The following is a 22,236-nucleotide window of genomic DNA, read 5'->3' as shown; positions in this document are numbered from 1 at the left end:
TCGCCTCCCCACTTGGCTTTGAGCAAAGCCATGCGCCCAGGGGTAGAAGGGGCTCTGCCTCTCCTGGAGCCCCGGGGGCCGCCCTGGGCAGGGGCGTCACGGGGAGGACGACGCTGCTTTCCACCCCTGGTCAATGTGGGGCGCGATGCGAGTCACAAAAGGCCAGACCAACAGCGGATCAAACACGAGTTTATTTCCTCAAGTGCCACAAAGCTGGGAGGCAGGTCCTCAGTGTCCGAGCAGCTCTGCAGGCCCTTCCGTCTCAGTTATGTCCAGGATGTGTCCCTGCACAATGCACCCCAGCACCCCATCCTCACTCCTCCGAAAGTCCCAAACTAGGCCTGCCTCCCCAAGCCCCCTCCCCCACACACCACTCATCCCCAAGGGCCCTCCTCTTAAGTCTCATTGGCCGGGTCTGGGGTCCACGTCAAACACCTGCTCTGCACAGTGGTCAGAGGGGAACACGCACCACCCCCTCCCCTTGCTACACCTACAGGAGGCCAACTGGACACGGAAATGTCAGTTAATGAAGCCAGCTAATCAGGGGGGCGGGAGGCAAGGCGGGAGCCCCGCCCCTTCGCTGGCTCCACCCCCAGCCCGTGGGGTGTGGTCACGGGGCGGGAGCTGGATAAAGTGCTGTGCAACGGGGCAGGCTGCAGCCAGGCCAGCCCAGCCGCTTAGGAGCCCACGCCGTCCTCCTCTTCCTCCTCAGGCAGGATCTCCAGGCTGCTGTCGGGCTGCGCAGCTGTGTCCGCGGGAAGCGGCGGGGCCGGCGGGGTGCGGGTGGGCGACAGCGGCAGTGGGGAGGCGGGAGGCGAGGGGCTGTGCGGCGCTGCGGGCGGGGCCAGGCCCAGGACCTCTTGCACGTTGTGGGGCAGCTCCTGGGGGGTTGGGGGAGGAAGCCAGGTCAGAAGTTGGGAGGGGCGGGGAGTGGGGCTGTTGGGAAGGTGGGGGACTCACCGTGCAGGCGGTCAGCTGCCGGTAGAGGGCCTCGGCCCTCGTCAGTACGTCCTCCACGCTCAGCTTCATGGTCAGCTCGTTGATGTGCTGGGGGCGGGGGCAGGGGGGGGCTGAGTCAGGCCGGCCTCCGGGCCCTCAACCCGCACCTCCAGAGCGCCCACTGTGCCACCCAATGGAGGGAAGACAGCCAGGCTGGCCCTCTTGGGGCTCACAGTGTAGCTGGGGGGTGGGGTGGTCAGGGGAGGTCAGCTCTCCCCGGCTTCTTGCCAGATGCAGGATCAGGAGGGGAAAGAGCGCTGAGCTCCACCCAGTGGCCTGGCTGCCCGGTTCGGGTGCGGGGGGCCCACAAGCACAGACCACATGCTCCGTGAGGACCCCGCAGAGCCAGGGGTGGGCCGGGTGGGAGAACAGAGCTGGTCTCAGGGCTGCCCTGCTCAGAGCCAACCCACTTTCAACAACCCTACTTTGAGAACCGACTACTGCAAAGTACCACCGAGTTCCCTTCCAGCCGCTTGTCCCTGCACAGGTCAGGATGGGCAGGCTCAGGCCTCACCTTGAGGATCTCATTGGAGCCGAAGCCTGAAAGCATGAGGGTGTCCCGCTCCATGTCCAGGATGGCGCAGGCCACCAGCAGGTGCAGATTGGGGCCCGGGAGCCCTGTCCACAGCACCTAGGAGTGCCGGAGGGAGGGTCGCAGGCCAGTCTCTGCCTGAGGTCCTACCCAGGTCTGCCCCTGCCCCTGCCCCTGCCCCCGCCCACCTCCCACAGGCCCCACCCACACTGGCCGGCCCACCTCCCACAGCCGAAGAACATCCGGGAAGGGGAATTCCCTCTTGAACCAGATGAGCAGCCACCGGAAGCAGAAGCAGAGAGAGCCAGAGTCCTGGGAGTCTGCAGGACAGCGGAGGAGGGTGGTGCTAAGCCAACAGCAAGCTCACAGGCAGTGCCCGTCCCGTTCTACTTCCCAGTGTGCCCAGTCGGACTGCGACTGAGACCGGCTCTGAGACCCTCCGCCAGGCGAGGCGCTGACGCCTGCCCAGCGTGGGAAGGCCCCTGGGCTGAGGCAGGAATGCTGTCAACAGGAACCTTCCCCATCCTGCCTTCCAAACCCCGGCGAGGTGAGCTGTCCCATGTTTCCCACTCGCACACGGAGGGACAGTGAGACCCCGTGCTGGTGGAGGCGCGAGGAAACGTCGAGCAAACACGGAAATGGGTGTAACTTTCCAGGAAAGTAGCGATGGGGACAGACGTTTCAAAAGCTGTAAAAACACGTACTGCCCGAGATACAAGTTCACTTCCTGGAATTTTACCTAAAGAAATTGTCCAGACTCTATTTGTCACGATGAAAAACTGCCAATGTCCAGGTCAGGTCAAATCTGTTCTTGTACATCATCTTAAATCATTAAAGGGGATAAAACGCTTTGCAGCCAATACAAGCGGTGGTTTGGAACATTTTTAATGGCCCTGCCGGGGTGGCTCACTTGGTTGGATGTCATCCTGTGCACCAAAAGGTTGCCGGTTCGAGTCCCAGTCAGGGCACATGCCCAGGTTGCAGGCTCAGTCCCTGGTAGGGGGCTTGCAGGAGGCAGCCAATCACACCGTTTCTCGCTCTTTCCCTCTCCCTTCCTCTCTCTCTTTAAAAAAAAAAAAGTCAATAAGAAAATCTTTTTTGTTGTTATTCCTTACCCGAGGATATTTTTCCATTGATTTTTTGAGAGTGGAAGGGAGGAGGAGGAGACAGAGAGAGAAACATTGATGTGAGAGACACATCAATTGGTTGCCTCCCTCACTCACCCCGACCAGGGCTGGGGATAAGCCTGTGCCGACCGGCTAGGGCTAAAAGAAACTTTTTTTTAAAAAAGGCCTGCAACCTGGACATGTGCCCTTGACCGAAATCAAACCCAGGACCCTTCAGTCTGCAGGCCGACGCTCCATCCACTGAGCCAAACTGGCTAGGGCAGTGTGGTCAGCAAACCGCAGCTCGCGAGCCACATGCGGCTCTTTGGCCCCTTGAGTGTGGCTCTTCCACAAAATACCACGTGTGGGCGCGCACGTATAGTGCGATAGAAACTTCGTGGCCCATGCGCAGAAGTCGGTTTTCGGCCTGGGCGAGTCTATTTTGAAGAAGTGGCGTTAGAACACTCAAAGGGCCAAAGAGCCTCATGTGGCTCGTGAGCCACGGTTTGCCGACCACGGGGCCAGGGCAACCAAAAGAAACTCTTAATGACACAGAGGCAGCTAATGTCCGGGTGTCTCCAGAACTGCAGGAGCTTGCTAGGCCTTGGTTTCCTCTCCAATACGTCTCCCTCCCCCACGGTGAGCCTGCACTTCAGGGAGGAAATACCGTAAGTAAATTATCGTCTGCACCAAAAGAACACTACCATCAACAGCAACTTCTATTTTCTTCCTTTTATCTGAATTTCTTGCACTTTTTTGCACTGAACAAATACCAAGAAACATTTTCAGGCCAGAATGCAGCCGTCCCAGTGCCAGGAGTCCAGAGAACCAGTGTCCAACCCCGGGTTCAAGGCGGGCGGAGAGCAGCCGGGCTCGGCGTCCCCTCAGGAGCCGGGACTGACGGCGGCCCGCGGAGCAGCGCGCACACCTGCACTTCGAGGTTCGCTCCAAGCCCCAACCCGGCTTTCACAGCTAAGTTTTGGGCTCTGGGTTGTGCCAGATGTTTCTCTTTTTAGGATCAGGACCAAATGTCCCGGACCCCGTCTGTGGCTGCTCATTCCCAGAGGCCTTTGTCCCCGCTGCCCCCGCCCCTGCACCCAGACACGTACCCAGGAAGTCGCAGAGCGGCGGGTCCAGCACCCGGAGGAGCAGCAGGAGCTGCCCGAGCTGCCGCTTCATGGTCTCCTGGCTCTCCTCGAAGTTCCCGTGCTGTGGGGGCGGCACGGGAGGCGTCGCACCCCATCCTTCCCAGGCGCCCGCCTGCCACCCCTGCTCCGAGCCTCACCACGAGCTCCATGAAGCCACAGAAACACCAGAAGGCGTCCACCTCGTTCTGAACGACGTAGAGGATCGGGGAGAGGAGGTCGCTCATGCCCTGGACGTAGCCTGTGGGGACAGGAGGTCAGGGCCCGGCCGGGCCCTCAGCACCCCCAGGGCCGGCGCTCCCGGCCTCGGGCGCCCACCGAGGTCGAAGTGGTACATGCAGTAGGTGAGGAGGATGTCGTTCAGCAGGCCCAGCCCCGGGTTCTCGGGGCCCTCGTAGAACTTGTTGGTCCTGTCCGTGCGGCTCACGTCTCTCTCTGCGGGGACAGGGAGCAGGGTGCCAAGGTGAGAACGTTTTGGGGGCCCCATCCCTGCTGGCCATTGGCTGCAGCCCCTCTCCCCTCTTCCCTCGCAGGTGTGGGCCAGTCCCCAACCACCTGACACTGTGGAGTGAGGTCTGCTTCACGCTGGCCACATCCTCTGACGCCATGGTTACTAACCGGGCACCGACGGGAAACTGAGGCCCAGGGGTAAAATCACTTGCCAGCATCTCACGGTGAGTAGATGGCAGAGCGGGGTTTAAACCCAAGGAGCCTGGCTCTCCTCCCTCTCCCCGGCCCACCTTGGCCCCTCGGCCCCTGCTCACCCCCACCCGCCTCGGAGGCCCTCACCCTGCTCCTGGGGAGGCGGGGCTCCCCAGCCCCCAACCCACCGATGAGGCTGCGGTATCCGTGCAGTAGGGAGTTTCTCCGCTCCTGCTCGGGGCTCACCGACTTCCACTGCAGCTTCATGCGGAAATACTCATCCCTGAGGGGCGGGCGAGAGGCTGCGTGAGGCGCCTGCCCCCTCCTGGGTCCGCAGGCTCAGCCCCGGCCACCGCCCTAGAGCCCCTCCCTGACCAGGCAGCCCCCCTCCTGGCATCTCGGGGCACAGAACTCCCTGTGGGCTTTTGTGGAGGGTCTGTCACCACCACCGGGTGTGGGGACCAGGACGCACAGCAGGGGCACAATATATACCAGGAACGAGGAGAGGCGCCCACGGCTTAGGAAGCGAAGCAGCGGCCACTGAAACTGTGTGGCACCAGGACAACCAGCGGAGGGACAGGCCGGCCCATCGCCTGTCTCCCCGTGCACAGGTGCTGCCCGGCACGACAGGCTCAAACCCAACGTGCCGGGCCCCGTGCTGGGCGCCAATCAGCGTGGGCGGCCGGGCGGCCAGGGCGGGGCTCACTCACGTCTTCTTCCGCACGTGCGCCTTGTGCTCCTCGGCTGAGCCCTCCCAGCTGAGGTACCCCAGGAGGAACTTCCAGGCCTCTCGCCTCAGGCTGGGGCTCAGACCCTGGGGGCGGAGCGGGCAGGAGCTCAGAGGGGGCCCCCAGGCCGCCTGCCGGCCCAGCCCAGCCCAGCCCCCCACAAGCCCAGCGCCTCACTCCTGAGAAGATCCGGGCTCTCAACTCGGGGACCTGCTGCAGGCGGCCCTCGGGGCCCATGTGGCGGGCCCACTCCTCCTCTGTGACCGGAGGCGCCCGCTCCACGGCCGGCCGAGGTCCCAGCTCCACCTGTGGGACACCACAGTGAGCCCTGTCCGGGGGGACCCCACAGCCCTCCCCAACCGCATCCCGGCCCACCCTAGTCACCTCAGCCCTGCTGAGCTCAACAGACAGTTAATGTTCAGGGTGGGACGGGAAGCAACTCCGTCCCTGGGTCAGGGACAAAGTCACCCCAAGTCTGGAAGGGCCCCCCATTAACAGCCAGCACCAGGAGCACAGGCTGAGGGCGGTGCCGTTATTGTCACCCCTTTTCTGGGGACGGAACTGAGGCACTGGGAAATGCAGGCCCACGCCCAAGGTGACAGCAAAAGTAACGGGGTGCGCCCCGCTACTCACACAGGAAATGACCTCGAACCCAGGCTCCGGCTCGTCGTCGGGGACCGGGTGCAGGTCTCGGGCGGCCCCCTCTGGGTGCGGCTGCAGGGCTCCCCGGAAGAAGTTGGTCACGCGGGAGAAGCTGTTGAAGGTGGTGGAGTAGGGGTCCTGGAGGAAGCGCTGGGGACAGGAGGAGGCGGGTCACGCTCCGCCCACCGCAGGCCCCCCTCCCCTGGCTTAGCGCAGGGCCTGCTGGGACTCACGGACACCACGTTGGAGCTGTCCTGGTCAAAGAGCTGGAGGTGGTGGAAGGAGTTGGAGAGCGCGGAGGAGTCGTGCGGGAAGACGAGGTAGAGGCGGGAGTCCTGCGGGGAGCTGGGGGGGGAGGGTTTGACGACGCACAGGTAGAGGCCTGCAGTGTTCCCGCCGCTACCCGCTACCGGGGACTCCCTCTTCCCGGGCCTGAGGCCACAGCTGGACCCCAGGGGTGGGCCTTCCACCTCCCTGGTCAGGGGCCGGAGGTGCTGTCTGTCTGTCCACCCCCACTGCCAACCCGGCTGCTGGGCCCTGAGCGTGAGAAACTCGGAAGCAGACGGCTCTCCCCAGCATCCTGGGACCCGGGCCTGCCTGACACCAACTACCCTTGGACTTTGCGGTTCCTTGTGCCAGTCAATTCCCTTTTCCTGCCTTGAAATCGGTTTGAGTTGATCCTCTCCCAGCTCTGAGGGGCCCTGCAGCCGTCGAGGGGCAGAGCCTGGCGCAAAGGGAATGCTCACCTGGCCAACAGCAGGTAGCGGCTGAGGACGCGGAGCAGGGCACGGGTGCCCCCGCGGTGGAAGTGCAGGGCGGGCAGGGAGCCTCCGGCCTGGGTCACCAGGACCAGGTAGGCCCAGCTGAGGCCTGGCTTGGACCGGCGGATGGACTTGAGCTCCCCCAGGCTCACCCAGAAGGCCCAGGAGTCCCGGGGGCAGCTGGGCTCCGCACCTGGGGGTGGCACAGTGTTCGGAGAGTGTGGGCAGCCAGAGGGGCACATGTCCTAAGAGCCCACAGGAGCCAGCCCCAGGCCCCACCCTCGGGAGCTCTGGGTCACCTCACGTTTCCATGGAAACACAATGAATAAGATGTGAACAGAGCCCAGCCCGGGGACATGTGCCTGCTGCGAGTCGGCTCCATCGCCCTCGGGATGAAGACCAGAGTCCTCGGTCTGCCCCTGCCGTGTCACCTCCAACCTCTCCTCACTCCAGCCCCCACACTGGAGCCACAGCGAAAGGCCAGTGCCCACACCAAGTCCCTCAGAGCCAGGCTCTGCACTGCCGCTTCCTGGAAGGGCTCCCCACCCCGAGGGATCAGATGCCTCCCGGTGCCTCTGCTGCAGCACCCCGATGGCCTGAACAACCTGTCACCGGCAATTCTCCTCCCCATGGCCTGGACGCACTGGGGTGCCCACAGCCAACCAGAGAGCGTGGCAGAATGAGCAAAGCTGCAAACCCTGGAGACGCTGGCCACCCCCACCCACGCTCCTGGGACTGGAAGGCCGGGGCTGGGTGGCCATCTTGACTGTGGGCAGTGAAGCCCCTGGTGCCATGACAACGGAGAGTAAGGTGTCACCATCTGCCCCCCAGGGGTACCAGCTCAGCCTACCCCTGGTGGGTTCTGAGCGGCGGGGCCGGGGCCGCACAGTGCTGATGACAGCCCAGTCGGGTTCATAGCCGGGGTCAAAGGTCGGCTCGTCCTCAGAGGTGCAGGAGTCCCCTCCACTGGCATCCTTGGGGAAAAGGGAAAAGAGAGAGGCGCTATGGATTCAGTTTCTGGATCGGAGCCATGAGGCTATCCTGGAAGGTAGCCCCATTGAACAAAGAGAGAAACTGAGGCACAAAGAGGGCGCTAAGGACTGGGACGGGGCCAGGACCCACGCCAAGTCTCCTGGTGGCTCGCCGGGCGAGCAGGTGGTCCAGCAGGGCAGGCTCGGCGTGACTGCGGAGGTCTCAGTGCAGGAAGCAGGCAGTGCTCACTAGGGCAACGCCAATCAAACCACCTCACACCCCCGCGTGCCCACCAGGCCGGCTGCGACCAAGAAGACGCTGAGGGGGTGGGGGGGAGTGCGGGGGGCGACAGCCGCAGTGGAAAAGTCTGCAGTTCCTCAAAGGGTGAGACATGGGATTACCGTGTGACCCAGCACCTCCACTCCTAGGCATGAACCCCGGAGAAGTGCATATAAACGTCCACGCAAGAACGCGGACATTATTCCTGATAGCCAGGAAACGCAAGCCACCCGGTGTCCACAGCTGGTGAGTAACCACAGCGTCAGAGCCTCACAGCCGAGTATTGCTCAGCAATAAAAAGGAGCAACGCTCCGGTCCACGCTGCAACTCGGACGGACCTCGGAAGCACCCGAAGGAACAGAAGCCAGACACACAGGACCGCGGACTGTGTGATTCCCTCCACAGGAGACGCCCAGAACGGGCAGATCTGGGCACGGAGAGGAGAGTGGTGGCTGCCAGGAGCTGGGAGACGGGAGAATGGGGAGCAGCTGCTGACAGCTAGAGGGTTTCTGTGGGGCATGGCGGAATGTTCTGGAACTGGCTATGGCTGCAAAATCTCGCGAAGACTAAAATCCACTGATTCATTCACGTCGAAAGTCTTAAATTCTACCATAAAATTGAGCTTGTGGTAAGTAAATTCTATCTCGATAAAAGAAAAAAGTAGCTGGCTCACAGGTTATGAAAATAACGTGAGGGGTGACGTTAGAATCATGGCAACATGAGAGGACCCCCTGGTCTCCCCTTGAAGTCGCAACAACAGATTTCCTCCAGAGGCTGAGCGGTTCCCCACGGTGAGGCATCCGCATCCGAAGGTGGGTGAGTTGGAAGGACCGGGAGGAGGGAAGGAAGAGGAGCTGAGACAGGGGCATGGATGTGGGTCTCAGGAGAGGGGAGGCACAGGTGGCCCCTGCACTGCCTGCAGGCCAAGGAGCAGACACAGGTGTGTTCCCTGCCTGCGTGGCCAGGACGTGCTGCTGCTGCTGTAGCTGAGCCCAGCGACCAGGGAGGAGCCAGCAGAGGCGCAGCCAGTATTTTGGCAGCCACTACCGCCAAACAGGAAAACAAAGCCACAAGCTGGCCGCCTCCCCGCCAAGAGCCAGCAGCGGGCCCAGAGGCTGTAGCGTTGAGCATCAGGCTATGGAGCACGTTATCTGCAGCCCTGAACACTGGGGAGGCATATGGCTGATGTGGCTCAGTTGGTTGGGCATCGTTCTGTGCACTGAAAGGTTGCCAGTTCGATTCCCGGTCAGAGCACCTGCCGGGATTGCAGGTTCAATCACCTCGAGGTGCAGGAGGCAGCCAATCGATGTCTCCCTCTCGCATCTAAATTTTTCTTCTCCCTCCCCCTTCCTCTCTCTAAAAATCAATTTTTAAAAAAAATCTTAAAAAAAAAAAAAAAAAAAGAGAGAAATGGCATCTTTCCCTGAGCAGGAGGCGCACACTGTGGCTAATCCCAGTGATGGGCGGAGCTACAGAGGTGAGGCAGCTGAGGTCAGGCTGTTGCCATTACTGGGAGGACAAAGCCACAGGCACAGCTGGCCTCTCCCACGTCACTCCGCCCCCACCCGTCACAGCTGTACTGCTGGCAGCATCGGGCTGCAGGGGACAGCACTGGGAACCCCACCGCCACATCCCCCACAGGGGTGGTGCCCTGAGACAGAGGCCACCTGTCAGAGAAGACGCCCGTTCTGAGCAATCCTGAGAAAAAAGAACAAAGCTGAAAATGTCACACTCCCTCACTTCAGATTATACCACAAAGAGGCAATAATCAAAACAGTATGGTATTGGCAGAAAAACAGATACACAAACCAATGGAACAGAACTGAGATCCCAGAAATAAAGCCACATGTATATGGGCAAATAATTTTGACAAAGGAGCCAAAACATATCCAATGGAGAAAAGAAATCCTCTTTAATTAATAGCGCTGGGAAAATTAGAAAGCCCCAAGCAAAAGAATGAAACTTGACTGTTACCTGTCACCATACACAAAAATTAACTCAAAATGGATCAAAGGCCTAGATATAAGACCTAAAAACTACAATTCCCGGGCTCCCTTGCAGCTAGAGTGCCAAACTCAAGATAGAGTCTACCAATTAGATACATTAAGATCTGGAAAGTGGAAATTAGGTGAGGGCAACTTCCTGCCACTTGGGCCACGTTTGGCTGATGAGTGAGGAGGAGACGCATCTGTCTTCACCTTCCTGCCCTCGGAGAGGCAACTGGGGCAGTGGTGGGGCCGGCTGTCTTCCGGGCCCAGTCACTAGCTTTGTAGCAGCGATGATGACGGTGTCCTTGAACTCGACAGCTCCAACGCTGGCAGCGGTGGCAGCCCCCTCACAGGTGGGTTCTGAAGCGTCAGTGCTGTCCCTCCCGCCCTGGTGGAATCCCGTCAGCCTCCACTTCTCTGCAGTCACCCTTGCTGCTAAAGTAACTGGAGACTAACTCCTGCCACCAACCTGCACGACTAGAGCAATGACACCAGAAGGACGCAGACTGAGTCTCCCCGTGGCCGTCTCTGCTGCTGCTCCAGGCGGACTGAGCCCCCCAACAATCGCTTCCCCAGCATTCCCTGCGGTTCTAAGTGGCCTACAGACCCACTCTGCTGCCAGTGGGAGCGGAGATGATGTCTGTGGGGTGTGAGGACGGGAAGTTCCTGGAAAAAAGGCACCTTCAAGAGTGAACACCCTTTGGTTCACCTTTGGGTGTTGTTGATGGAGGATACGGTGTTTGGAGCTGTAGCCGCAAACTAGGGCCATGAGGGGCGGGCCCCGAACTGGCAGGGACACCTGCCCACAAGACTGCCGAACCAGCCCCAGCAACGCCATCTCTGCCCTCCGTGCTGTTTGCCAAATAGCACCTCTCTGCCTCCCAGGCAAACAGCAGGATCACAGCTCACTGAACTCTGCTGGCTGGGTGGGGCCGAGCAACTAGTTCTGGCCAAGGGGCTGGGACGTCACTCCAGGCGGGATTGTAATCTGGCTCTTTTTCTGCCACAAGGAACGGCGACCGTTCAGATGCTGGCCGCTCCAGCAGCAGACTTCCTTGAGTACTTGTGACGAGCAGAGCTCATCGGCCAACCCGCAACTCACACGCAGGGAGAACAAAAACAGTCAAAAAGGCTGGAGCTCCAGAGGCCCTTCTGGACCTCAGAACAGCCTGAGGACGGCTAGGACACGCAAGGATGGCAGGACACTGGGTCATCACACACGTGAACCTGTACTTCTGGGCTTTGTTTTGTTTTGTTTTTGAGAGAGACATTTGCTGTTCCACTCCTTTATGCATTCATTGGTTGCTTCTTGTATGTGCCCTGACCAGGAATCAAACGCACAACCTTGGCGTACTGGGACGAGGCTCTAACCAACTGAGCTACTCAGCCAGGGCTGCACTTCTGGGCTTTTTAATGGGAGAGAAATGAGCTTCCGCCTTGCGCAGGCCCGTTATTCCTATTTCTGTTCGCACAGCCAAATGCAACTCCTAACCAGTGCAGAGGGTTTCTGGGAAATTCCATTTTTCTTGACGAGGACAGATGTGGTTGGTACCATGCGTGCCCCCTCCTTCTTGCTTTAAAAGGTAGATGCTCTGGCTGGCGCTGAAGCAGTTATTTACAGGCCATTAGGGCAACCACCGTAGGTCTCGGTGACCCAGGCGCTGACGGCAACCATCAGGAGGCCAGCAGCGCCGTACCTCCTGGAGTCTTGTGTCTGTTTAACCTCCATCAGCCTGGTTTTGTGTTCCTTGGAGCTGAACGAATCCTGAGTGCCCGTCTTCCCTCCCGCTGAAGCCCACCCGGTGGGCTTGCTATTTGGAAGTAAGAGTGCCGCGGAGGACACAGTCTTCTCCAGAACACTCAGACTGCCTTCCAGGTGGGTGACAAATGCAAAACCCTGGTCGCTTCTGCCCCAACTGGGGGGCAGGTGCCTGTGATCTCCATTTGTACCCCCCGCCCCAGGTCATTTGAAACCCCATGGCCCCAGCTGAAGCTTCCTCCTCTCTCCCTGGCCCATCACACCGCCCCCTCCCTGACCTTCTAGCCTCCAATCGCCCTCCATTTGGCCCTCTGGCCCAACGCCCACATGCCCCCACCAGGGAGCTTTCTACACTCACACCTTTCTCCTCCCGAGGTTGCCCCCCAGGGTCCCCAGGACAGGATCCAAGCTTCGGAGCCTAGCATTTCAGGCCCAACCACCTTTCCAGCAAACCCCTCTGCAGAGCCGTACATACCACATCCCCTGAGCCGAAACCCACTTCCTCCCGCCCTCCTCGTCTTCAGAATCCCAGCCCAAATGTCTGCTCCCCAGGGAGAAGCAGGGCTCTAGAATCAGCGTCCTTGGGTTCAAACACAAGTTCCAACAACCTCCCAGCTTTTTTAACCTCGGAAAAGGGGCTTCCTCTCATTGTGCCTCAATTTCTCAGAAACAGAATGGTGATGAGGGCGTAGGCAGGGTCTGGGCGGGATTGGTCTCTGGGTGCCTGCACCGGCCAGCACAGGGCCTGGCAAGGAGAAGCCCCGGAGACACGTACTGAGGTCCTGAACTGGGGCGGGGAAGGGGTGCCACAGAAGTGGGCGAGTAGCCTCGGTCGGGTCCTGTTCCCTCCACGGACATGACGGCAGGGCTGCCCCAGAAGAAACACCACACTTCAAGTTCTCACGGGCTAACAACCGTGCAACCCAAATCCACAGGCCCAGTGTCTTCTTGTCCTGGCGGGGCTCCCCCAAGGAGCAAAGCGGGTACAGGGGCAGCTGTCCCCATGGCCATGAGCCTGCTTTCTTTCCGTGAATGGGCATCTTCAGCCTCATTTCAGAGACGAGGAAACCAAACAGGCTCACACCTGCCCCGAGGCTAGGCCTGGGACTGTACCCAGCACCTTCAAACGCCTTTCACTGCCCGGGCCCAGGAAAACGCCGGTGGAGAAGGGGCCGGCGAGGGAAGCCTACCTTCTTGGAGAAGAGGATTTGGGTGGCATCTCCAGCCTCCTCCACAGGAGCCCAGGACAGAAGGACGTCATTGTCCTGAGGGAGGGAGGGAGAGGTTAGAGGGGCTCCCCTCCGAACTCTCCAAACCATACTGGCAAACTTCCTCCCCGTTTTAGGCTTTCAGCTTGACAAAGCCTTGCCTCTCTCCAGCCCCCACCCGGTCTTCCTAAGGTCTCATCGCTGACAACTAGATGGTACTCCGACAGATGCAGCCTCCGTCCCGCTCCGGGCCTGCCCGAGCCCTGCTCCCTCCTGGCCCACCTTCTCCACAACACGGACGACGCCAGCGATGAGGGAGTCCGGGTCTTGATGCTTCTTGGCACTGGTGTGCAGGTACACGCCTCCCTTCTCAAACACCACCTGAGGAAGGGAACCAGTGAGGGGCGGGGCCCCAGGGCAGAACGGCATCCGAGGGGCGGGGCTCAGAAGGGAGCCAATGGGAGCGGACCTAGGGAGGTGCTATTCTCCGGTGGGCGGGGCCCGGGAGTGGCGAATCCCAAATACCAACAAACTAGCGAGGCGTCCGGCGGGGAGGAAGAGAAGGGGTCGGGGGTCCAGGGGTGTGAGGGGGTCTGGATTCCAAAAGGGGCGGGGCCTAGAAGAGCATCTCACACCAGGGGCAGGGCCAGAAGATAAGGGTCTTCCCCAGGGCAGAGGCGGGGAGGGCGACAGCGCGTTATCAGGGAATGGTGTCTTTGCTGGGGAACGGCCCGGCTGGGCTCCCGGAGCGCGGCCCGGCCCGACGGAGAAGCCGCCCAGCGGAGGGTGCGTTCCCTCAACAGACGCGAAAGAAGGCCTCCGCAGTGCTTACCCTGTAACCGGCTCCCTCCATAGCCGCGGCCGAGGACCCGCTGACCCGGCTCCCTCCTTTTCCGGGTCAATGTGCTGTCACGTCCGGATAGCAGACTCCCCTCAATCCCGGAGAGTGGTAGCGCCCTTGCCTGTGCTAGAAGAGGAGTGGGTGTAACTATTTTTCTAAACGGGGTGGTTGAACTTGAACCACGAGGGTTTTAAGTCACGAGGGTTTCCGTCGCTTGGCGCAGACGGGGAAGGTGGAGCGAGGGTGCGCAGGCGCAGTGCTACCGTCCTTAACAAGAAGTAAACAAGGAGGCGGGGCCTGGAGCTCCGCCCCCTGCTCCAACTCCGAAACGCCCACTCCTTTCCCCATACTGAGTACTGGCATCGAAGCCGGAGAGGGGCCATTTTGCTTGAGGGCACGGGTAGGGACCGTCAGCTCAGGCCATGTTAATGTGGGGCAGTCTCCTCCCTCTGCAGGGCACGAAGCGCGGTTCTGGAAAAGAGAAACCGAGAAAGGAAAAGGTGAGAGAAGCTGTACATCGCAACAGGCGCTGAGGGATTCGGGCTAACGGGACGAACCCGTCGGTATCCCCGGGAACGAAGCGGTCCCCGACGAATCCACGAGTCACCGCCGAGAGATAGCATCCTGGGCTGCCATATTGAAGTTGGGCAAACCGAAGCAAGAAAGGCTGGCGTGTTGGATCTTTGCCAGTCTCGGTGCCGAAGGGGATAGGCCTGAGGGAGAGCCCTTATTCATTATGGTCAGATGATACTAGGCTGGTTGCCATGTCATTAGCGGGCATTGCTTTCTTCTACTTCTGTGGAAAAGGTTGATTATGAGTTGAGGGACTGTGGTCCTGAGTGTGTCTATGCAGGCCGCCATATTTCTTGGGGTCACTCCATCTTTCTTACGGGCACCCTGCTTCCGCCATTGCCCTTCTGAAGTCTCCGTGGCCGCCATCTTTGTCTCGGGCGGCCTCCGTGAAGGAGGCGGAGTGTGCAGCGTGGAGGCGGGTCAACTACGCGGAAGTGACGCCCGGTGCTGCCATGTCTTTTGAGGGCGGCGACGGCGCCAGGCCGGCCATGCTGGCTCCGGGCACGTGAGTGGAGGCGGCGTTGTGAGCCACGGTGCGGGGAGGATCTGGCGGTCCGGAGGCGAGGGGCGCGGGGCGGGCGAGCCGCTGTGGGTGGTGATAGAGCCCGCGAATGTCAAGGGGCAGAGGTCGTCCAGCGACCCCACGCTGAGCGCTGGAAAGCGGTCGCCGGCATGCACCGTCGTGTCTGAGCTGAGGCAAAGCCTAGACGGTCTTGTCTTCCGGTCTCCAGGTCCATGAAGATTCTTTGACTGTGAACCTGGTCTCTAGGGTTGGGGGGTGCTGGGGGGTTGCCTCGGGGCGCCCTCACCCGTGTGAAGGCGGGACTTCCGGTTCTGTCCCCCATCGGGGCGGGATTTCCTGTTTTCTTTCTGGAGAAGTGGGTCTTCGCTGGCCTCCGGGCGAGCTGGGGACGTCTCTGAGCGGCGGAGAAAGGCCCCCGACATTCACCCGCCCGGGACTGCGGGTGCATCCTCCAGGCCTCCCACCTCGGAGCGGGAGGTTGGGGTGGCACTTGCAGTCTTACAGGTGGTTGGAGCGGGGCTCCACTAGCATCTCCTTCCTCACCTCTTCCCGGAGTCGGCTTCTTCACCTCCTGACCTCCTCCTCAGAGGCCAATCCCTCTACCTCTCCCTGCCCTCCTGGGGGCACAGGTCTCACTTCCTTTTCCTCCCCCTAATCTTAAACGGCTCCATCTGAGCGGAGGGGGTTCTCCATCTCGCAGACCTTTGAAGGGTGCGGGACTAACTCCAGAAGCTGTAGGGACTGGAGACTCCCCAAGTCTTGGTTTCTTTCCTCGTGGGGTAACTGACTCCAGAGAGTCCCCGGAGAGGTCTGCCTCGAACTCCTCCTTTTTGTGCATGCTCTAAGATGGGGGGACCCTCACCCCCATTACCCTATTTGCAGCCCGGTTGTTAGGTTAAGATCTAGGACAGAGAGGAATTTAACCCTGGTGACCCCAGGAAGTGAGGTCTGCTAGGCTGTGTGACCTTGGACCAGTCATTTCCCGGCCCTGAGCACCTCCACGACTGTTAGGCTGTGGTGTTGGGCAGACAGTAGCGTCAGCCTGTCTACCCTTTCTAGCTGTGTGCCTCCAGGCCAGCGCCGGAAGCTCCCTGAGCCTCGTTTTTCCCATCTTGACTAGGAGATCATAAACCTTTCCTCACAAGGAAGGCAGGATGGCATCCGGTGTTCAGAGAAGGGTTTGGCTTCAGACTGCCAAGTTCAGGCTCCAGCGCTCCTCTCCAGCTGTCGGACCCCGGTCCCCAAGCAGACGCCCTGGGCCTCAGTTGCCAGTGTAAAGGGGGTGATACAGCTCCCTAGAGCTGGCGAGAGGGTGGGATGAGAATGTGGGTGGCACACGCAGGTCCCTGCCTGGCACCAGGCAGGGCTGCGGGGCCTGTCGGGGCAGGTGCAGGTTGTGCTGTGTGTAGCTTCGGCCAGGGTGAGCGCTGGGTGCCTCGTTTTACGGAATGGATCTTTATTGTTGAACCGGGTGCCTTTGTAGGAAAGACGAAAGCTTTGCGGGCTGAACCCAGGTGCAGACGGGAGCTCGCCCACCGTTTTCTGACCAGCCCCACCCGCAAGCCTGTCTGCTGGGCAAGGCTTGCTGCTGGCTCAGAGATGAGCCCCACAGGCCGGCCCTCAGCGGCTCCCACACGGGCTGGGGAGATGGATGTGGATCCAGACAGTACTCCCCAGAGAGAGATGTCCTAGAATGGGCGTCACTCATATTGGGGGAGTCCACAGGGCAAGGTGTGGGTGCTGACGCGATCTAGAGGTGCGGGAAAGAAGGACAAGTAAATGGAAGACCAGTGGTCCAGGTGTGGGGGGAAGGCACCTTGACCAAGGCCTCAGGAGCCTGCAAGGGGCTGTGACCTTGTCCTCGGGGTTCTGGGGAGGGGGAGGGGCAGCTCCAGGCTAGAAGGACCCCTGCAGGGCCATGTGCTGGCCGGACTGGAGGCTGAAGGCACCGGAAGAGGCTGGATGGTCAGGGCAGCGCTTCTCATAGAAATATAATGCAAACCGTACACCTGAGCTCAAAATCCCCATAAGCCACACTAAAAGTGAAGTTCATTTTCACTAATTTAGTCAGCATGCCTAAAATAGTTCAAGTAATCACCCTCCGATTGCTCTCGGGGTGTTTGCATCCCACTTGCACCCCAGTGTGGCTCACACACACAGCCCCTGTCACTTTGGACCTGCCACATCGGCGCTCCTTACTCACCTGTGGCCGGTGGCTCCCAAGGGCAGGTCCAAGGGGAGAGACGGGGGCCGGGGGGGGGGGGGCGGTCGGGCAGGGCAGGAGGGTGGGATTGGGCGGCTGAGGTCTGGATGGGGAGGAATTCTAGGGGAATGGTGGGTTTGGGGGAAGATGTTGAGCCCAGCTGGGACAGGTGGACACCGGGGGCTGAGTGGGGACGGTGCAGGCAGCCCAGTCTCAGCCCCCTCTGTCCTGCTCTGCCTGCAGGGCGCGGATGGCGTCAGGGCGCCCCGAGGAGCTGTGGGAAGCCGTGGTAGGGGCTGCTGAGCGCTTCCGGGCCCACACCGGCATGGAGCTGGTGCTGCTGACGGCTGCGCCGCCCCCGCCGCCCCTCCCTGGCCCCTGCGCCTATACAGCCCATGGCCGCGGGGCTCTGGCTGAGGCTGCCCGCCACTGCCTCCAGGACATCGCCCTGGCCCACAGGGCTGCCACTGCCGCCCGGCCCCCCCTCCCCCCACCAGCACCACAGCCACCCAGCCCGGTAGGGAGCCCGTCCCAGCTTGCCCTGCCCAGGGAGGAAGACAAGGAGGACGAGGATGAGCTGACAGAGACAGAGACCTCTGGGGAGCGGCTGGGCGTCAGCGATAACGGAGGTGAGAGGCACAGCGGGCAGGGCCTGGGGTGGCTCTGTGCTTGGCAAGTTGCCTGCACAGCAGGTTTCCCGGGGGGGTGGGACTTGCTTGTCTCTGAGCCCTGAGGTTCTGTGGAAGCTGGAGTCTCATGGAGCCTGGGTGCCAGGCTGGCTTGCAGGTGTGACCCTGAGCAAGTCATTTTCCCTTTCTGAGCTTCAGTTTTCTTACGCTGTGCTGGGTCCAGCTCTGTGCTAGACATAGACACACAGCCAACTCCTGGGACTCCTGGTCTAGCCAGAGAACTGGAGACCTGGCATGAGGCTGCGCCCTGTAGAGGCTGTGGGGTTGGGGGTAGGGGACCTCCTGAGCTGGAATCACGAGCAGAACAGGGTTTATTTCAAATCGGGATGCCTGATCCCTGATGCCTATGAGGACAGGATAGGCGTTAAAGGGGAGTCAGGGATGCCAGCAACAGCTGAGGAAGCCAGGAGAGGGAGCAACAGGCAGTTTTAGGGAGAATCTCGAGGTTGGATACTTCCCAGAGACTGGACTGTAACGTTAGGGTTTTGAAGAGTGAATAGGAGTTTGCAGGGGGCTCAATAAATAGGAGTTACTCGTTTGTTTTGTTACTGTCAATAGCTGGCTTCCTCACTGTTGTGAGGAGAAAGCCTGCATAGAGTTAAGGGCACAGACTCCGGAGCCATATGGCCTGAGTTCAGATCCCATGACACCATGGATTACCTGGGACTGCAGGCAGGTGGCTTAACCTCTCTGTGCCTTCAGGTTTCCATTATGTCAAGCAGGAATCATAATAATCTTATATTTCTCTCAACCGTACTTCGAGTCAGTTCATCCCAAACAGACCTTACGCAGGGGCTGGGGAACCTCGGGCCCGTGGGCTGTATGAGGCCCTAGAAAGCACTTGGTCTGGCCCTGCCCAGGCCTCAGGGGTGAGTTAATTAGATGTTGGACCAAATACAGCAGGCTTATTTTAAAAATATATTTTTATTGATTTCAGAGAGAAAGGGAGAGGAAGAGAGTGATAGAAACATCAATGATGAGAGAGAATCATCGATCGGCTGCCTCCTGTAGGCCCCCTACTGGGGACCGAGCCCGCAACCCAGGCATATGCCCTTGACCGAAATCAAACCCGGGACTCTCCAGTCCGCAGGCTGACACTCTGTCCACTGAGCCAAACCGGCCAGGGCAAGCAGGCTAATTTTTAAGTTGATAATTTTGTATGGCCTGTGCGTGATGTTATAGATACCCCAATGGCCCTTGGCAGAAAACAGGTTCTCATTCCTGCCTTACGGACTTCTGTTCAGCCAGCTGCTTCCACCTGAGAGTGGAACAGATAGAAACTAGATCTGTTTCTGCGGATGACCAGGCAGATAACCAGCAGGTCATCAGGCAGGTAACCAGCGGGTAACCAGGCAGATAACCAGCAGAAGGGTGTTTGAGGCAGAGGGAATAGTAGTTCCAGAAACCCCGAGGTTTGCAAGGGCCTGGCCAATGCAGGGAGCAGGGAGGCGGTGGCTGGAGGAGGTGACCTGACTGGCTGGGCCTGTAACGCCATGCACAGGGCTCTTTGTGATGGACGAGGACGCCACGCTCCAGGACCTGCCCCCCTTCTGCGAGTCGGACCCTGAGAGCACAGACGGTAAGTGTCCCAGCTGTCCCCGCGCCCTGGGTGGGGCTGCGAGTGGGTGTCTGGGATGGAGGCAGGGACAGAGGTGAAGTGTACCTTCTCTCTCAGACGGCAGCCTGAGCGAGGAGACCCCCACTAGCCTCTCCGCCTACGCAGTGCCCCCGGCCTCAGCCCTGCCCACTCAGCAGTACGCCAGGTCCCTGCCTGTGTCCGTGCCCATCTGGACTTTCAAGGAAAAGAGGACAGAAGCACGGTCATCGGATGAAGAGAACGGGCCGGTGAGGGGCAAATGGGAGGGGGAAGGGGGAGGTGGGAAGGGCTCAGAGCCACCTCCTCCAGGAAGTCCTCAGACATGGGTGCCACATTTCATGGGATTAATCCTACCTCCCACCTCACCAGGCAGGTTCTCGGGCCAGAGCCATGCAGTGTTAACTGTCACGGCCTTACAGCGTGTCCCAGTGTCTTGTAGAGAAAGTCTGCTCTCGTTTCCAGGAACAGCTCCATGTATAGAATGCATGTTGCACGCAGGCACAAGGATTTTGGTATCCCCTCCAGCTGGGGAAACTGAGGCTCAGAGGGGCCTGACCACGTCCACACGCACCCTGTCTGCTGTTCCTCCTGTATGATCTACATGTGCGGTTCCTGGGGTGGGTCGTCATCGCCCATCACTGAAGCTCCTGAAGCGGGGGGGAAACCGAGGCACCGAGAGTACATGTGACTTCAAGACCTCAGTCTGTAAGGGGCAGAGCTGGAGCGGCACCCAGCTTCCTTTTGGGAGGAGGCCACGGTCCCAGGTTGACCCTGCCCCTGACTCCTCTCAGTGGCCGCATTTACACACTGGCGGGTCCAGCAGCGGCTGCCGCCCGGGGTGCCACTGGTGGGGACACTGTTAATGAACGTTCAAGGCCTGAGCTCTGGGCCCTGGGCTGGTCTCTGAACGGGTGTCGGTGGCTTCTCAACCTGCTGGGGGCCAGGCCCAACTTGGGGTGCCAGGGTCTAAGGGAGGTGGACGAGGTGGGACTGCAGGCAGAATGACAGGACCCTCACCTGGAGGCTGACACGGAGAGGGACCCTCTCTAGACAGCACCGACCACGTGGTAGCCTGCCCTCGCTGAGCTGTCCTTGATTTTCTCAGACCTGTTGTTGCCCCTTTTTCAGAGGAGGAGACTGTGGCCTTCAACAGGGGGCGAGGTCCCTGTGGACAGCTAGGGGGTGGCAGTAGCCTGAGTGGCACATGACTGGACCTCCAACCCAAACCCTTAGAGTGAGACCCTCTGGGTGCACACAGCCTGACGGTCAGCAGAGGAGCAGCACTTCGCTGTGAGAAGGAACTAGACGCAGTGGTCCAGGCCAAGCAGGGGAGAAGGGCAGGAAGGCTTCTTGGAGGAGGTGGTATTTGAACGGGTAGGAAGGTCCTATATGGAGCAACACAGGGTGAAGGGCCTTGTGGCTGTGGGCATCGCAGGGGCGAAAGTACTTGGAGGGGCCCTGGAGCCCAGGGTGCAGGCACTGACTGCCAGGGTTGCAAGCTGAGGTGGGACACGTGGGCGCCATTGAGGGTGCTGACCATCCATGTCGTCTCCGCAGCCCTCCTCGCCAGACCTGGACCGCATCGCGGCCAGCATGCGCGCGCTGGTGATGCGGGAGGCCGAGGACACCCAGGTCTTCGGGGACCTGCCACGACCGCGACTAAACACCAGCGACTTCCAGAAGCTGATCCGGAAATACTGAGGCCCAGGGAGAGAGTCTCCTGGCCCAGTGTCCGCCGGCCCTACACTACACCCCGCCCCGCCCCCAGGCCCGCCAATCGGAGTCCGATCCCTCTCAGCCTTCCACCCCCTTCCGCGCGAGGTGTGGGGCCTGTCCAGTGCTCACAGGCTGTCGCCCCTTTCCCTGCCCAGCGACAGATGGTTTCTATTAAGGGACTGGCTTGCTCTCCAATCGGGAGTGTCTAGTTCTAAACCCTAAATGGGTGGAGTCGCGTCGTTTTCTGCCTAGCGACAAGGGCTTTGCTCGCACGGCATTGGCTCTAACCCCGTAGCCAAGGCCCAGGATTGGGTGGTGGCGCTCCACTTCAGACGGTGAATGGGCAGCTTCATTTGATTGGCTGGAACCCTGTAAAGGTCTACACCAATCTGCCAGTCACCACTTGCCCTTCCTAGATTCTCCTACCTGATTGGGTCCTGCCTCCTGGGGGCGTGGCCAAGCCCTTCTGTGCCCAGGATTAGCCTGTGGCCTTAAATTTAGGTTCTTGACACTACTGGGGCTAAGACCGTTTTTGTGTGTTTTTTTTTACTAAATCCTGACAACTGGTCTCTGGCCCCTCAGGGATGGCCCGGTCTTGTCCCAGCGTCTGACACACTCACGGGTCCTTCCCATAACAGCCTGCCAATCGGAAGCCTGTCCTTTTATCAGGACGTTACCAGCTCCCGCCCCTCGCCCCTTCCCCCACAGGTGCCTTAAAGGGCCCTTGTCCACCCAAGGTGGGGGGCAGGGGCCCTCACTCTCCGGCCCTGATGTCGGGGGGAGTTGGGGGGTGGGGATCGCGAGTTGGGAGAGGCGCTCTGAGATTAAAGAGTTTTACCTCTGTTAAATGAGCTTGAAATGTGGATGTTTATTCAACAAACTTTTTCTGAAGTCGAATGAGCATCTCATTATCGCTGTAAAGTCGGAAGTGGGAATTGTCCCCATTTTACAGATAAAAAAAATGGACATTCATGCGGTGCGAGTCCCGTTGACCATGACCCCCAGTCTTACGGGCAGGGAGGGGGCTGAATATTGAAATCGGAATTTGACTGAGCCGACACAGTCCCCAGCAAAGCCCGGAGCTGGAGTTAGAGAACCAGTGGCCCCCGGCCCGAAGTTAGGGCTGGGTCAGGTAAACGTACTCTCCACCGGAGGCATGCTCATGGGCAAGACTTAAACAGGGCTAACTACCACCCAAACACATATTATTTACGTGTATTCACTCCTTTAATCTTCCTAGTAACTCCACGAAGTGTAAACGATTATTCCCACTTTATAGATAAGAAAACTGCAGCATCGGAAGTAGGGGTTCTGTCGGGGGTGAGGGTTTCTT

At 60.0% G+C, this 22,236-nt stretch overlaps 2 protein-coding genes across 8 annotated transcripts; one reads left to right on the top strand and one right to left on the bottom strand.

Moving 5' to 3' along the window:
* Positions 1 to 176: 176 nt before the first annotated feature.
* On the bottom strand, positions 177 to 13,819 carry TBC1D17 (TBC1 domain family member 17). The gene is made up of 17 exons (XM_008154332.3): positions 13,594 to 13,819; positions 13,044 to 13,142; positions 12,744 to 12,818; positions 7,406 to 7,529; positions 6,541 to 6,748; positions 6,028 to 6,139; positions 5,786 to 5,944; positions 5,330 to 5,458; positions 5,135 to 5,238; positions 4,613 to 4,707; positions 4,101 to 4,217; positions 3,923 to 4,023; positions 3,747 to 3,846; positions 1,754 to 1,851; positions 1,514 to 1,630; positions 961 to 1,047; positions 177 to 881 (listed from the first exon to the last, which is right to left on the bottom strand). Exons 1-17 carry the CDS (start codon positions 13,612 to 13,614, stop codon positions 678 to 680), a joined length of 1,950 nt encoding a protein of 649 aa, XP_008152554.2. The 5' UTR covers positions 13,615 to 13,819; the 3' UTR covers positions 177 to 677.
* Positions 13,820 to 13,976: 157 nt separating this feature from the next.
* AKT1S1 (AKT1 substrate 1) lies at positions 13,977 to 21,751 on the top strand. Of its 7 annotated transcripts, none has more exons than XM_054711329.1 (5): positions 13,977 to 14,102; positions 17,145 to 17,530; positions 19,092 to 19,169; positions 19,266 to 19,435; positions 20,745 to 21,751. In XM_054711329.1, exons 2-5 carry the CDS (start codon positions 17,152 to 17,154, stop codon positions 20,886 to 20,888), a joined length of 771 nt encoding a protein of 256 aa, XP_054567304.1. In that variant the 5' UTR covers positions 13,977 to 14,102; positions 17,145 to 17,151; the 3' UTR covers positions 20,889 to 21,751. The 7 variants fall into 7 exon arrangements, with proteins under 7 accessions (XP_054567304.1, XP_054567303.1, XP_054567308.1 ...); XM_054711328.1 differs by lacking the exon at positions 13,977 to 14,102 and adding an exon at positions 14,546 to 14,680; XM_054711333.1 differs by lacking the exon at positions 13,977 to 14,102 and adding an exon at positions 14,625 to 14,708.
* Positions 21,752 to 22,236: the final 485 nt, after the last annotated feature.

Source organism: Eptesicus fuscus, chromosome 21 (genome assembly GCF_027574615.1).
Source record: "Eptesicus fuscus isolate TK198812 chromosome 21, DD_ASM_mEF_20220401, whole genome shotgun sequence".
In the NCBI taxonomy this organism is placed as follows: Eukaryota; Metazoa; Chordata; class Mammalia; order Chiroptera; family Vespertilionidae; genus Eptesicus; species Eptesicus fuscus.
Note: the sequence above shows the minus strand (reverse complement) of the source record. Positions and strands in the feature narration are given on the sequence as shown.

Excerpts from the sequence above, each read along its gene's own strand:
- AKT1S1 (XM_054711328.1), top strand. The coding sequence starts at position 14,628 with ATGTCTTTTGAGGGCGGCGACGGCGCCAGGCCGGCCATGCTGGCTCCG. Across the intron at positions 19,170-19,265 it reads GGACCCTGAGAGCACAGACG|ACGGCAGCCTGAGCGAGGAG; the intron begins GTAAGTGTCCCA and ends CTTCTCTCTCAG. Across the intron at positions 19,436-20,744 it reads CGGATGAAGAGAACGGGCCG|CCCTCCTCGCCAGACCTGGA; the intron begins GTGAGGGGCAAA and ends TCGTCTCCGCAG.
- TBC1D17 (XM_008154332.3), bottom strand. The coding sequence starts at position 13,614 with ATGGAGGGAGCCGGTTACAGG. Across the intron at positions 13,143-13,593 it reads TGGAGGGAGCCGGTTACAGG|GTGGTGTTTGAGAAGGGAGG; the intron begins GTAAGCACTGCG and ends TCCCTTCCTCAG. Across the intron at positions 5,459-5,785 it reads GGTTCGAGGTCATTTCCTGT|GTGGAGCTGGGACCTCGGCC; the intron begins GTGAGTAGCGGG and ends GGTGTCCCACAG.